Below are 15,723 nucleotides of genomic sequence, written 5' to 3'. Positions count from 1 at the left end.
AAGTTGCAATCAACAATGCTGGACCAGGATGTGACCAAGCGAATGCATCCTGTAAGTCTATAGATCTATCGTTATAACTGAAAAGGATAGAGAAACCATTAAAAGCAAACTATGTCCAGATATCATAGTCTTTATAATGGTAACCTGTAGTGGTGGCAATTCTGATAATCCGTCACATTTACTTACAATTGGGTCGCTTTGGGTCTTGTTTTATATCTAAGGTGCCAAACGGGTAAGTTCAGCAAGTTAGCTCAAAAGGAAACAGGTCAAATGGCTTGAAAATCTCTCAAAGTGATATCTAATTATAGACCTAAAACATTTTATTAAAATTTTTATCAAATGGCCCGTCCTGTTTTGTGTGTTACCAGATTAATACTCGTTACTTAAGCCACTATTTCTCCCCACCTATGTTAACCTGTAATCGTGCAAGGTCTTAAATTTACATACCGTATTTCTAGTACAACAGAGTATGAAAATGCATTTGTTTATTTCAGCTGGCAAAGAGATTAATATTTGCCCTCAAAACAAGGTGAAATCAACTCAAGCCCCAAAGAACAAAAGCCTCAATCTACAAGGACCAAAGCTCATTTCATCGAGACAGACTAACAACGTAGCTCTTGAAGGATCAGCTAAATTGGAACTTAAAACAAGGAAGGCTGGAATGAGTACGGTTTCCACAAGATAAAGGAGTTATATATGTATATTTAGTTTTCAGATTTTGACTTACATAATTTGTTCCATTGTATGCAGCACCAGATTTGACAATGTCCAAGAGGTCTCGAAAGGGAGACTTGTCTAATTTCTCTAAATCTAAGGTTTTGAAATCTCCTAAAATCGAAAGGAAAACAAAGTTTCATGGTTCATATGAATCATGTTCTAGTGCTTCATCTTCTAAGAATTTATACAAGTCTATTAAAAAGGTAATCAAGCCCAGAAACACAAAACCGACTAACTCCCCTTCCTCGGTCCAGTTCCCATTGGCATCTACCTGTTCTTCTAGTACATCTCCTGCTAGCTCTTTCGATGGATGGTTATCAGAAACTTTATCTCCCACTACTACTACCAATCATAATCCTACGCCTGCATCAGAGTTTCAGAGTCAAAATTCTGAGAAAAGAATGTTACCTAGTCAAAATGCTACACGATCGTCGATGCGAATCAGCCCAGTTTCTGGTGTACCTAAAGAGAAAATTATCTCTTCAGGTCTACGAATGCCATCTCCAAAGATTGGATTCTTTGATGAGGTTATTTATTCTTTCTTAGTTTTTTTTTTTCCTTTTCAATAATGAGGTAGCAATTTCAACCCATTTACTTATAACTATGTCAATTTAGGTTGTGTTTTGATCTCAAACAGGTCACATAAACAAAAATATAGGAGCAGGTTAAATGTGTATTCACAATGCATTAAAGCTTTCAAGCTGTTTTATCATTTAACACATTTTTGTAATAATATTTGAAACAAAATATTTCTGAAAACATTTGGATAGAGTTTTCTGGTCAACCCAACGTAACGCAACCCAACCCAACCAAAAGTTGACTCATTCTTTAATTATTAATGATGGAAATTTTGGCCACTTTACTTGTGAATCAGCTGATTCAGGCAAGATTTTTCTCAATAAGTCAAACTTGTATCAATGAATTTAGTTTACTGTAATCATATTTGACACACTAATGTAGTTAGATCTTACTGAAATAATGTAGTTATTGTAATCATATTTGACAATAATTCTTAATCAAATGAATTGGACAATTCTTTCGGGTAAGATCAACCGCACAATCAACTTGTCCAAAAATATTGCCCGTTTAACTTGTTGCCAAACTTACGCCTTCTGCTAACCAGACACTATATGAGCTTACCAGTACTTTTATTATGAACTTCTTCTTAACAGAAGCCCACCTTTAGATTTGGTATGCAAGACAATTTTAAGGATCAGAGTCCTTTGTCGAATGAAAGCAGACAAAACAAATTAGTGTCCCCTAATTTTTCTCCTTCTGTTTCCACCGAGAATTGCTTAAGAGTTGGAAAATTTCTCAGTAGTGAAAATGTTGGAAGAGTTGGTGGGAACTGTAGCAAGTTGAAGGCAGATAGGCAAATACCCAAAGAGATTTCAAGGAACAGAAAGAACATGGAACAAAAGAGGCAGAAAGAAGACATTGTGTTTGATATAAAGAAAATGCATGACAGTGATCAATGGGAGAACCAAAAGGAGAACGTGTGCAGCTTTGAAGATCAAGTCAATGGTATAAGCAGGCATCTGGAGGTCATTGATCTCAACAGAGATCTGATAGAGGTTAAAAGTCAACAGAGTTACGTTAAACCCAGTCAAACTTCTCTTCCTCCAACTGATGAGTATATTACACCTTGCTCAAGACCCCCGTTGGCTGAAAAGGTCGTAGGTAACTGACTAATACAATCATGCGCTGTTTGTGTACTTATGGATTTTAATTCGTTAACTTTGTTATGTTTGTATCTTTATTATAGCAAATAATATCCTGGTTCTGCAAACTCTCATTTCATGGAATGAAAGTTTATTTGCTTAAAGTTGTGTCATACCTTTAGTTATTTCCACCTTTTTCAATTGCTTTTATACCATTTAATGCATGACTTTTAAGTGCAAAAAGAAAACATGTTTTTATGTCAAGTATATTAGAATTTAGTGATCTTAGTAGATCTGTTTATCTTGTTTACAACCAATTTTATGATGTCGCGGCAGCCACTCTGAATGGTTTAGGGCTTTGATCAGTTCTGGCCCACCGTGACCCATTGAAGCTGATAGCCATTGTGACTTGCACTGGGTCAAACAGTGGATCGTTGCCCGAGTGACCTAACTTGAGAATGTTGAATCTTCTACCACCTAAACACTATATTGTAGGTATAACAGATTATATTCTAAAAAAATTATCTATTTTTAGTCAGAAAGTGGTACACTACTAACAAGCTAAATAAATATAACCAAGAGATACAAGGATCAAATAAACAGATAGATGGAAGACCTAATACACAAGATAAAATAAAGAATACAGACCTTTACTTCTCAACATTTTCCTCTATTAGAGTACCAACTTCTCCGGCTACAGTGCCTTCTGGTGTAGAAGCCCCTACACCATCATTCCTACCACCACCTACTCTAACATCATCCACAACAACATGTTCAGGGGCATTGTCCTTGCCAATTTGGGCTTCAGATGATTCAAATGGTGGTACTGTCGCCTGAGCACCTGACCCTTTCACACTACCTATTCTAGCCAGAACTTCACCATCATACTCAATACTCCCCTTACCTTCCAATGCCTCTGCACTTCCACCACCAATTTGGGTTTCTGGAAGAGGTGCAGACAAACCTAACCCTTCCCCGCCATTTTCTACTCTACCAAAATCTTTGGATTCACCACCAATTGGGGTTACTGGAACACCCAACCCTTTAGCAAGGCAAACATAGTTGAACACAAGTTGCTTATAGCCATTTAACAAGCCCTCTACATCAGCTACTGTCAAATCTCCAGCTTCGGAGTACAAATATGGGAAATTATTGAACTTTTCACTTACCTTCTCCTCTGTCACTAGCATAGTTGCGCCTTTATTCTCCAAATCTGAGACTGATGGAACTTCTGTCATCTTTGATTCAGATAGACTCTGACTTTGCATATTCTCACCATTGTACTCCTCTGAAAGTTCTGACATCAGTGTTTGAGCAAATTCCAAGTTCTTCACAAACTCGGTTTCATCCATTGACAGTGCTTTTGCATCTATATCCAGAATGAATGATTCCGCAGAGAGCATATTGGTGAAAACATAAGATGCTTCTCCAACCAGTCTTGCTTTATTTCTGTACCGTTGAATATACATCAAATTGGAGTGAAATTGAGGCGGGTTTGCTTTAACGGTGACATAGATTAAAACCGGAAGAAAATCATCAGCCCCAGGTGGATTTTCATTGGCAGAAACTGAAGCATTAAACAGTAGATTACTGATAACCTTACAACAGCAGAGGATACATGCAAGTTTGTCACGTGGAGCTTTATATGTGTTCATTTTTAAAAGTTCTTTCTGGGCTTCTAACAACGATGTTTCGTTTTGATATATTGGTTTAATCTCCAAGTGTTCTGGTTGTATAAATTGCTGGATTAACCCCGATTTCTTGTTAAACTCATTATCTAGTCTGACATCATCTGGGTGTGAAGCAAATACCCGAGCAAATAATTTTGTCATTATATACTTCTCAAGACCTTCACCAGCACTATCCAAATCTTCTTCTGTGCGACCCGCCCATAGAGGATGTGCCCTGAAACTGGCTTCCATATTGTTAAAGAATTCCTGTATAGATTCACTATCTCTTTCTGGATCCGGAGCATTGTTTGATAATGACACGATGAAAGTTTTAATATTTCTAACAAATTCTGTAGCAGAAGGTTGTCGCATACGCTCCAAGAAATCATGCCATGTACGAGTTGCAGCTGATGAAATAGATACTTCGGTGTTCTCCATTGATGTTTACTTGCCTAAAATCAAGTTTCCATCCTACAAAATTATTACGGTCAGCAATATTTAGTGACATTGAAAGTTTTGATGTGAAGTATATCTCAGGTTACTCAAACATAATCATGGCTAAGGCAACTAAGAGAGATAAATATTTATTTTATCTACAATCTGATAATCTAACTGCCTTAATGAGAATCGAGCAAACTGATGACAGATCCTATTCATTTAATGGTTTCATTCCAACATTTTCAGCTTTTGTCCCAACGAATTCACATTGCCATAAAAGTAAACAATCAAGATTCTAGACGTCTAAAGTCAGAACAAAATTCTTGGTGAAAGAAGAAAAGTAACAAACTTCTTAAACGCAGCAAATTTTGCATAACCTTACGAAATATTACCAATAATTGATGTATCTATCCTCATCAACTTTTGCCTAGTTCGGGTTAAAGCAAAATAACCAATTTACAAGTTATACACAGATGATATATTTCAGGAAAATAAGATAAAAATTGTAACACAAAATTTTGCAATCTACTCTTCATTAGAAGATGCATACTAAATCTGCAAATTTTACTCAACTTGGTGGAGTTTAAACTAATATTGATTCTCTTACAAAATATTCACAAGTTGCCTTGCTTAGAAGGGTATACATTGGACAAGGGAATCAAGATGATGGCAAAACTGATGGGAAGTTACTCCCATTTTTTAAAAGAAAGGCTAAATTCATTGAAATATCATCTTAATCGTCCTTCTTAGGGTTTTGACAACAAATCTATGTCATGGGTTGACTTCTGCAGGTGCATATAACATTACCAAGTCCCTGTTATAAGGATGATTTAAAAGATAACTAGACGGACTTAACAATTCTTCTAAATTATTCGAACATAATGTATTAGAAAGTAATAAACTTGATTGATAGCATTGAAAGCCTAACATGAGAACAGATAAAAACTAACTCAACTTTTCCCTTCTTTTGGCTAGAGGAACAGACTGGCCGAAAAGTCACACCTAGTAAAATTCAGCTCATAGAAGAAGACAATTTAGATCTTTGACATCTAAGCTTTTGATTTTATCTGAAGAACAACGATAACTTACGACAACCATATATTACAACTTTGTCCTGGTAGTAACAAATTTCATATAACAATACCTATATATACGCAACAAAACACTCTCAACTTTTTCATTATGACTTCTTAAAGAAAATAAATAAATGTATATAAAACATAATCCATAATTCCATATACATATATAGATAACTCAAGTAAAATGCAAAGGAAGGATGATTTCTGCCTGCCAAACTATCCGAATATTCCACGGAAAAAAAACAAAAAAATGTGCTGCCAGTGACCTACTACACTATGATTTCATTCCATAAAAGTGAAAAAGACATTCAAATAATACTTTTGTAAGTAATAAAAAAAATATCAATGAAAAAATTACAACTTCAAATTTATGTGAACTCATAGTTTATCGATAAATGAAAGCAGATATGTATATCTAATTATCTATGATGAGATTTTTGGGAGTACTGAGTAGTAAAATATGATGCATAAATGATACAACATATAAAGAAAATTGAGTAGAATAGATTGTTATGGATTGTTACCTCTGAATCTCTGATGAGATTTTTGTGAGTACTGAGTAGTACCGTAGTAGAGTTCCAATTGAGAAGAAAACACCAACAAACCCGACCCGACCCACCAAACCTGACACAAACAAAAATAAAATTTTTAATGATGTTTGATGTACAGAAGATATTTTTAAAGATTAATCCTTTTAACTAAATAGCCTAATAATCCTCTTAATCATGAGATGATGGAAAACTCAGGCAAGATTAGCAAAGATAATTAGTGGATACCATATGTTACCTATTAGGGGGATTATTAGGCTATTTGGTTAGGAGGATTTATTATTTTTCTTATAAAGTTGAAACTCGAAAAGGAATGATAAAGTATCGGTTGATAGGCTGTTAGCTATCGTGTGTGTGGTCAATGGGAATAAATTCCATAAAGGTCCAATGGGTTATTTTTGGGTGCTCTTGGATATTTTTTTTTGTTGAAGGTTGTCTAAAACTAAAATTTTTTTTAAAAGATTCGCTTATCTAAAGGTATGTCTTTACTTGTGATTACCTAATATATTTTTGTTTTTAGTTGGAGGTAAAAGATATGTAAGGATATATAGGATATTTATATGGTTGGAGATAAACATTATAGGATTTGAAGGTTTTATAAGGATGTATAAGCATTTATAAGGATATGATATGACAGCTCAGGGATGCCTAAAAGTGTCCTTAGCATTGAAGATAGCCTAAATAAATTCTAGTGTTTTATTTGAATCAGTTAAAAGTAAAACAAATATTTGACAAAGCTGGTCTTAACCTTTGGTTTTACTCGTTAGACGTTTGAATCTTGACGTAAATTTTGGTCTCTATTAATTTTGGTTGTTAAAAACAATGTTTTAAATACCGGTATTTTAATCATACCATAATTGTCTTCGAAGGCTGGTATACCGGTATTTACCGGCATTGTTAAAATACCGGCCGGTATTTTAACACATGAACATAACATAGTTCCCTTGAAATTTATACCACAAACTTATACACAACATAATACCTGCAAGTCTGTAACTATTCTTAACATGAAATATAAACTTATGGGCTACTTTTGGGCTGCTAAAGGCTACTTAAAAACCTACAAATTTGCTGGAAAGCTTACAAAAAAAGAAACACAACACACATATCCAACAAGAAATAAAAACATCAACAGAAATCCAACAAGAAGGCTTACAAATACAAACCAAACAGAAATCTAACAAGAAACAGAACAGTACATATCCAACAAAAAAAAAAAAAAAGTACAAATCCAACAAGAAAATACGATAATCATTGAGACATGGGCGTGTTGTATGCGTCAAGTGTGCGATCACTTAATGGATGAAAGTCGTTATCATATTCATGTCCATCCTCATCAACTAGAGCAAAACCACCATCATTTTCTACAATACCAAATTAACAATGAGTGCAATGACTACTAATAACTATATACTAAAAGTAACAATAGCATATATAGAAATGCAACCTTGCGTTTGAGAAGCCGGTTGGGTTTCATCAAGCATGTTATTTATATCTTCCGTGTTAAGTTCCCCTTCGGGCTCTTCTTCAACCACCCAAAAATCAGCATCATCAATGCACTCATAATCAATGGGGTCATACAACCTTTTAGAATCTTTTAGCCTAAAAAAACAAATGAAGTATGCAAAGTATATTACTGTGTTGTGCAATTATCAAGAAGCTACATAAATTATAGATTTACAGCTAACTAAAAATAATGCAGCAAGAATGTATACATGTATTACCTGTTTTGCAACCGCAAGTTATAATGAACAAATACAAGATCATTTAGTCGTTGATGCTCCAACCTATTCCTCCTTTTGGTGTGGATCCTTTCAAAAACAGTCCAATTACGTTCACAGCCCGAGGAAGACGCGGTTTGACTTAATACTCGAATCGCAAGCTTTTGCAACAACGGAAATTCTCCACCAAATAACCTCCACCATTCAGCTAGAAAAGAAACAATTAGATCCCTTATAAGTAATAACATAATGATATATTATTCGATAATATCATAAAATACAAAATCTTACCGAGTTGAGTAACTTTACGAGAAACCACCGCCATAGTCCTACCAAAAGTACCCTGAGCATCACGAAACTTGCCTAAATCCCTGGAAATATCTAACACTTCAATGGGGGAAAAGAACTTCTCAGCCATATCGTTAACACCATGAATCACCCTATTCTCTTTATTACACGTTCTATCTATATCACACTGAAAAGTGGGATTTAAACAATACGCAGCTCGATGAATGCTAGTACTCAACATGTTTTCCCAATGACGATCGAGTATATCCGTATATGGCTTGTACGATGATTCCTTTCCCTTAAACAGTGCCTCGATCCCTTTCCTCGCCCGACAAACTCCATCATAAACATATCCCATTGAAGGTTTTTCATCCGTGTCACACATACGCAATAGTCTTAACAAAGGGGTCATGACCTTTACTGTGATCAAACAATTATTCCAGAATTCCTCTTTCATCACAATAGACTTACACTCATACACATTTCCAACTTTCAACATCTTTTTAAACTCACTAGAGATAACCATCACTTGCAAATCCTCTTTGTGGTCGACTAAACTCTTCAATGCAATAAAAGATGTTCCAAAACGAGTACCACCCGGCCTAATTATTTCTGTCCAACCAGGTCTTTGCCTCAACCAATGCAATGGCCACTTATGATTATAGATGAAAACAGTAACCCTTGATGCAAGGGTTATCAAACTTTTCACATTCTCTAATTCTGAGACATCCTTCATTATAAGATTGACACAATGGGCTGCACATGGGGACCAAGTCATAGAAGGATATTTTTCACATAACAATTCACCGGCCCGTTTGTAGTTAGCAGCATTGTCGGTTACTATTTGAACTACATTGTTTGACCCAACCATTTCAACTATTTCAGCAAACAAGTTACACAAGTTGACAGAATTGTTCGTTATGTTAGATGCATCAACAGATTTAAGAAATGAAATCCCTTTCTCACAGTAAACCAGAAAATTAATCAAATGTCGCTGCCTAATGTCCCTCCAACCATCACTCATAATCGTGCAACCACTTTCAATCCAATTACTTCTAAAAGAATCTATTAGTAATGAAACGTCAGTTTTTGCATCTTTCAACAAATTGACCCTCAAAGCATGATAATTAGGGGCTTTGTAACCATGACCAATATCAGCTATTTTATCAACCGCAATTTGAAAATAAGGAGAGTTACTTGCATTTATAGGTATACATGCATCATAGAACCACATTGCAATAGCCTTATCAACACCATGCAATCTTTCCTTAGTTTGCATAGCTTTTTTAATTGATGGTTGAGAAGAATCATTTATACCTTTTGTAAAGAAAGGGTGCGCCTTTGATGTCGTAGCTTGTTTTTTTTCCGTTTCGTGATTGCTTCTTTCTTTGCACTCGTGTTTCATCAGATTCTTCATCTTCATCCGAGGTTTCAACAGTAGCTCCAACTTCACTACTCTTTCTTTTTGAAACTTCGTGTTCTTTTAGAACACCTCGCATAGTAAATTGGACATCTGGTGGCACTCGTGTACATGATGCTATGTCACCTTTGATGCCGGAAAGATGCCTTTTCATTCTAGTTATACCACCACCACGCACCAGTTTTGAACAATAAACACATATGTACACTACTTTCCCATTTTCATCTACCTGAGAAGTTATATGGTCCCAACATTTATCGGTTTTTGTTCTTACATTTGAATAAACTGAAGAATTAGACTGAGCTGGAGCTTCATTTTGAGTTTCAGATTGAGGGTCCATGCTAAAAAAAAGAAATAAAAAACAAAAAAAATACCCACGTCGGCTTGAGGACACGTCAACAATCCCCACTCAAGTAATAATTGTAGCGGTTGACAACACGGACAAAAATTGTAATTGAATCTTTATTTTAACACAACAAAAGCATCTTTGTCATCTTTTTCTCAACAAACAAAAGTCTTTACCAAATGAGTTAATTTCACTTTGACAGCGGTTTAGAGGTTTAAAATTTTTTTTTATCTATCTGATCAGTAAACATTTCTACAATTATGTCAGATATGATTATTTAGATATAAACGAGATATGTCACCCGGGCGTTGCCCCAGGAGACATTACATTTGTTAACAATTTAATAAAAAATATTATTCAAGAGATAATGTGCCATAAACTTTTTGAAGAAAACGCGTATTATTAAAATTATTAAAAACGGACATTTGTCAGTTAAAAAATAAACTGTAAAAGTTTTGTGTGAAAGTGAAAGTCGTTCACATAAAAGTTTAGTGCTAAAAGTGTAATAGACTTAAATGTTGTGGTGAAAATAAAAGAAAATCAAAAAGCATAAAAACTTGGTGCTAAAAGTATAAGGGGTTAAAATGTTATGGTGAAAATAAAATGAATAGAAAGTTTATTATTTTTTACAAGTTTTTCCGTACATTTCTTTTTAATATGTGTGTTAAAAAGTTTGTTGCTAAAGTGTAAGAGGTTAAAATATTGTAGTTAAAATAAAAGATTATCAAAAAGTAGATAAAAATTTAGTGTTAAAAGTGTAAGGGGTTAAGATATTATGGTAAAATAAAAGATTAAAAAGTTTACTAAGAATTATAAAAGTTTTTTTCTAAAAGTGTAAAGAGTGAAACTATTGTGGTAAAAATAAAAAATAAAATAAAAACTATACTATTCTATACACGTTTTCCCGTACATTAAAATAAAAGAAAATTAAAAACTATGAAGTTTAGTGCTAAAAATGTAAAGAGTTAAAATATTGTAGTGAAAATAAAAAGAATACAATGTTTACTAAAAAATATTATAGTTTAGTGCTAAAAGTGTAAAGATTGAAAGGTTTGTGTTGAAAATAAAAATAATAAAAAGTTTACTAAAAAGTATTATAATTTAGTTCTAAAAGTGTAAAGATTGAAACTTCTGTGATGAAAGTAAAAAGAATAAAAAGTATACTATTACTAAAAAAATATTATAGTTTAGTGCTAAAAGTGTAAAGATTAAAAGTTTTGTGGTTAAAATAAATGGAACAAAAAGTTTACTAAAAAGTATTATAGTTTAGTGCTAAAAATGTAAAGATTGAAAATTATGTGGTGAAAATAAAAAAATAAAAAATATACTATTCTTTACACGCTAAAAAGTTTAATAAAAGTATTATAGTTTAGTGCTAAAAGTGTAAAGATTGAAACTTCTGTGGTGAAAGAAAAAAGAATAAAAATTATACTATTACTAAAAAATATTATAGTTTAGTGCTAAAAGTGTAAAGATTGAAAGTTTTGTGGTGAAAATAAATAGAACAAAAAGTTTACTAAAAAGTATTATAGTTTAGTGTTAAAAATGTAAAAATTAAAACTTATATGGTGAAAATAAAAAATATACTATTTTTTACACGCTTTTCATTACTTTGTTTTTAATATATATTATAATTTCATAATTAAAATTTTAAAAATTTGTTAGGAATAATAATTGAAGGTATAAATACATACACTATCATTCTTATATATACAACTATAATACAAGTCCAAATAGTGCTTTATACATGTGGTGTTGCAAAGCATGATCAATAGGTTGTGTCTAAATTAAAATGGTGATATGAGTATTGTCATCTATAAGTTAATGACTCATTTTTTTAATCAATAGAGTTGCATTGAATCTATTTTCATGTGACATTAGATCATTTGCACTAGATATATTCTAATCTAATAATCGAGTTCGAGACCTTTTGTATAATGAAATAAAAAAAGTGAAAATACATAACGAGTATCAAGCTCGAACAATAACTAAATATTCGAGCTGTCCAACTTTAGCCGAGTAATTATTCAACGAGCCGGACCTAAAATTCCTTATACTCGACCCGACGCGGATCATCAACACCCCTTCATATTCATGGCAGAGTTGCTGGATCAAAGCAAGAAACTCGGGTTTTCACCAGCCATAGCCGAGTTTGGAAAGTGAAAAAACCTAAAGGGGATCACTAATTTTGCAAGTCCTTTCCATGTTGTTTTCTAAAATACCTACTTCAACAAAAACAAGTTTATACACTCAAATTGTTGTTTCTCGTATTCTTTAATGAATCTTGCTGCCAACTTTTTCTAGAATCTAGATTCTAAGACAACCAATCAATCAAAAGATGCAACCAATGTTATTTAAAGATGATCCCAATGACACAACAAGACTTTATATATATCCAACACTCCCTAACTTACAAGAAAAAAATTTTCTCTACTCTTTATTTATCCGACATCCACAATGAGTGAAACGGTTGATTCTCTCCCATCAGGCCTACTACCAGATGAGGCATCACCCGATTGGTTAAACAAAGGCGACAATGCATGGCAGCTAACTGCGGCTGCCCTGGTTGGGCTACAAAGCGTCCCTGGGCTAGTGATACTTTATGGAAGCATGGTTAAGAAGAAATGGGCGGTCAATTCTGCTTTTATGGCATTATATGCCTTTGCCGCGGTCTTAATATGTTGGGTTACGTGGGCACATCAACTCTCCTTTGGCGACCAAAAGATGGGAATCATGGGCAGACCAAATGTAGCCGTAACTCAAAAGTACTTGCTTGAAAAACACCCCAATAAGATGATTCCGGAAGCTGATTATGTGTTTTATCAGTTTGTATTTGCAGCTATAACTGTTATATTGTTAGGTGGTTCTCTGCTTGGGAGGATGAACTTCTATGCTTGGATGCTTTTTGTGCCTTTGTGGCTTACTTTCTCGTACACTGTTGGTGCGTATACAATCTGGGACAAGGGATTTCTAGCTTCGCATATTATTGACTTCTCTGGTGGTTATGTGATTCATTTGTCATCCGGGGTTGCTGGTTTCACTGCAGCTTACTGGGTCAGTTTCTATTTTTCTTAATTTTTTGGTTTTAGTTTCTGGTTCGGTAACTAATGCTGCCTAAAACTATTGGAGTGATCATCTAACAAAAAATGTTTGTTAGTTCCTTTACAAACTAGTTACCCTCTATTGTTTTTTTAAATTTAACTCTGTCTCTAGGAGAGATGACCAATTTCAACCCATATATTATGTGTGTACATGATAACATGTAATTTGGGCTGTATTTAAATCGTTTGAGAAAAATCCGAATTGTAAGAAACTACTTAAGCATTATATGGGATTAAATGGGGAAAAACAGATCCAACGTGTAAAAGTAATTGTCCAGCTTGAAATCAGCACTTATATACTTGGTCTATTTACACAACTCGTACAGTGAACCAAAAGCGTTGGTACACCAGGCAGGTGTGTCTTAAACGTTTAACATGGACACGAAGTTAAAAATTATGACTTGGTATTTAACATGGTCGACTGGTCGTGTCCATTCTTTCACTTATTACTTTTACTTACATAGTTACTTACTAGGCATCCTATGATGCTACAAAAGCATCCCAGTACTTTCAATTAGTCACAAAACTCCTTCATTGTGTTGGAGATAAAATCCCTTTGTGTATTTGATGTCATATAAAGTGATGCTATAGGTCGGGCCTCGAAATGACAGTGATAGGCAACATTTCCCACCAAACAACATAATACACATGTTGGCTGGAGCAGGGTTCCTATGGATGGGATGGAGTGGATTCAATGGTGGATCTCCCTTAGCAGCAAATGAAATCACTTCCCTTGCCGTGTTAAACACTCATCTCTGTACTGCCACTAGCCTCTTGGTTTGGATGTTTTTCGACCTAATCTTCTACTCTAAAAGCTCGGTCATTGGCGCTGTCCAAGGCATGATGACTGGCCTTGTGTGCATCACTCCAGCTGCGGGTAGGATATCCAACTATCCTTACTATAGACACTTCTGAAGTATATGTTATGTGGTAACACGGGTGGGGTTGGGCAATGATATAATTACATACCCACAATAGCTAGCTAAACCATACATTTTGATGTACCTTCCCATATTATTGGATTATTTTATGCACTATGAGTAACCACCTCTAAAGTGGCCTACAAGACGTCTTTGGTGCAAATCTCGCTAGGTAATATCTAGGGTGTGGCCAATGAAGCTTTCGAGAACGGTGACAGGGATACCTTGGTTAGGCCACATACATCTAAGTCATACAGACTTGCCCACCTGAGCGAACTAAGCAGGAAAACCTCATCCGTTCATTAGTTATGAACTACAAGTATTTTTAATTTGCTAAACGTTTTTGACCCCTATCCTTTTTTAGTTGATTTTTATCCATTGTCATATAACAGATCAAACCTAAATAAACTCAGAGTAGCTACATATGATCCGTCACTAATTTGCTGCATATAAGTGATGTTTTCGTCTTCCATTGCATAATTAGATAATTTCTCAAAATTCGCAGGAATTGTTGATTCTTGGGCAGCAATGCTTATGGGAGTCTTGGCTGGTTCAATACCATGGTACACCATGATGGTTCTACACAAAAAATCAGCTTTCTTTCAACGAGTTGATGATACTTTAGGCGTGTTCCACACCCATGCTGTCGCAGGTCTTTTAGGAGGCCTATCATCAGGACTTTTTGCCAAGCCAAACCTTGTGAACTTGTTTTACAATCTTGAAAGCTCAGAGCAAGGTCCAGGCTTATTATACAGTATAGTTAGTCAAAACGAGTCTGTCCATTTCAAAGATGGAATTAAGCAAATGGGGTACCAACTCTTTGGTGCAATGTTTATTGCTGTTTGGAACGTTGTGGTGACTAGTCTTGTATGTATATTTGTGGGTCGTATAGTTAACCTAAAGATGCTTGAAGATGATCTAGAAATTGGAGACGATGCGGTTCATGGTGAAGAGGCTTATGCATTGTGGGGGGATGGTCAAAGACATCCACCATTACGATCGCTTACACCTAAAATTCCTGCATTTTTAAGACGTACATGACCAGTTTCAACTGTTATTTTTTTGTTTGTTAGAACTTGAAAGGATGTTTATGAAAGATCGGTACTTTAATCCATCATTCATGAAAGTTCGGTATGTTTATGAAAGATCAGTACTTAATCCATCATTCATTATGTAAATCCATCATTGGTTATTAATGGGAAGGTGGATGATATGGTCTCAATCCCACCACGAAACTTTTTCCACATGTAAAGACAAACTTTTTCTACATGTTAAAGAACCATTTAATGGGGCCTTGTGAATTCAAGACAACCCATGTTAGGATTAATTTTATTCTATTTTATTTATTGATTATTTTTTTATAAATTATATATTTTTTTTGTTTTAATGTTAGGATTAAGTTTTACTTTCTAGCAATGAATTCAGGACACATCCACCTTTAACACCGTCACTGTCAGCGTTGGAGTAATCTAATAATAAATGAGAATTTATTAATTGTTAGAAAATAAACTTTTAAAGGTCACTATTATTTTCGTAAACGCCGAAAAGTCCTTTTTGTTTTCTGTAGTTATAAAGTATGTCAAGTCATTAAAAAATGTCACGTAATCAAAAAATGTCCATGTCATCATGTACGCGTGTCAAATGTTATTATTTTCAGAAATAAATGAAAGTTTATTTGTAAAAAGTAAAACTTTTAAAGGTCACTACTATTTTCGTAAATTGATCGAAAAGATGCTTTTTATTTTCTAGTTGTTATCCCTTTATTAAATTAGTTTTTTTAATTATATATAAATTTCTTTATTAGATTTATAATG

The 15,723-nt window shown here is 34.2% G+C and overlaps 4 protein-coding genes across 4 annotated transcripts; 2 read left to right on the top strand and 2 right to left on the bottom strand.

Moving 5' to 3' along the window:
• Nucleotides 1-1,153: 1,153 nt before the first annotated feature.
• Nucleotides 1,154-2,491, top strand: LOC122580649. Its single transcript, XM_043752917.1, has 2 exons — nucleotides 1,154-1,244; nucleotides 1,890-2,491. Exons 1-2 carry the CDS (start codon nucleotides 1,212-1,214, stop codon nucleotides 2,403-2,405), a joined length of 549 nt encoding a protein of 182 aa, XP_043608852.1. The 5' UTR covers nucleotides 1,154-1,211; the 3' UTR covers nucleotides 2,406-2,491.
• Nucleotides 2,492-2,888: 397 nt separating this feature from the next.
• On the bottom strand, nucleotides 2,889-6,186 carry LOC122578918 (vacuolar protein sorting-associated protein 9A-like). The gene is made up of 2 exons (XM_043750970.1): nucleotides 6,090-6,186; nucleotides 2,889-4,519 (listed from the first exon to the last, which is right to left on the bottom strand). Exon 2 carries the CDS (start codon nucleotides 4,484-4,486, stop codon nucleotides 3,029-3,031), a length of 1,458 nt encoding a protein of 485 aa, XP_043606905.1. The 5' UTR covers nucleotides 4,487-4,519; nucleotides 6,090-6,186; the 3' UTR covers nucleotides 2,889-3,028.
• Nucleotides 6,187-7,833: 1,647 nt separating this feature from the next.
• On the bottom strand, nucleotides 7,834-9,401 carry LOC122610225. The gene is made up of 2 exons (XM_043783219.1): nucleotides 8,126-9,401; nucleotides 7,834-8,042 (listed from the first exon to the last, which is right to left on the bottom strand). The coding sequence occupies exons 1-2, from the start codon at nucleotides 9,399-9,401 to the stop codon at nucleotides 7,834-7,836; spliced, it is 1,485 nt and encodes a 494-aa protein (XP_043639154.1).
• A 2,944-nt stretch (nucleotides 9,402-12,345) lies between these two features.
• On the top strand, nucleotides 12,346-15,006 carry LOC122580416 (ammonium transporter 2 member 3-like). The gene is made up of 3 exons (XM_043752681.1): nucleotides 12,346-12,942; nucleotides 13,581-13,866; nucleotides 14,415-15,006. Exons 1-3 carry the CDS (start codon nucleotides 12,346-12,348, stop codon nucleotides 14,948-14,950), a joined length of 1,419 nt encoding a protein of 472 aa, XP_043608616.1. The 3' UTR covers nucleotides 14,951-15,006.
• The last annotated feature ends 717 nt before the right edge of the window (nucleotides 15,007-15,723 follow it).

The sequence above is a fragment of the Erigeron canadensis genome, chromosome 8, assembly GCF_010389155.1.
Source record: "Erigeron canadensis isolate Cc75 chromosome 8, C_canadensis_v1, whole genome shotgun sequence".
Classification (NCBI taxonomy): domain Eukaryota; kingdom Viridiplantae; phylum Streptophyta; class Magnoliopsida; order Asterales; family Asteraceae; genus Erigeron; species Erigeron canadensis.
Note: the sequence above shows the minus strand (reverse complement) of the source record. Positions and strands in the feature narration are given on the sequence as shown.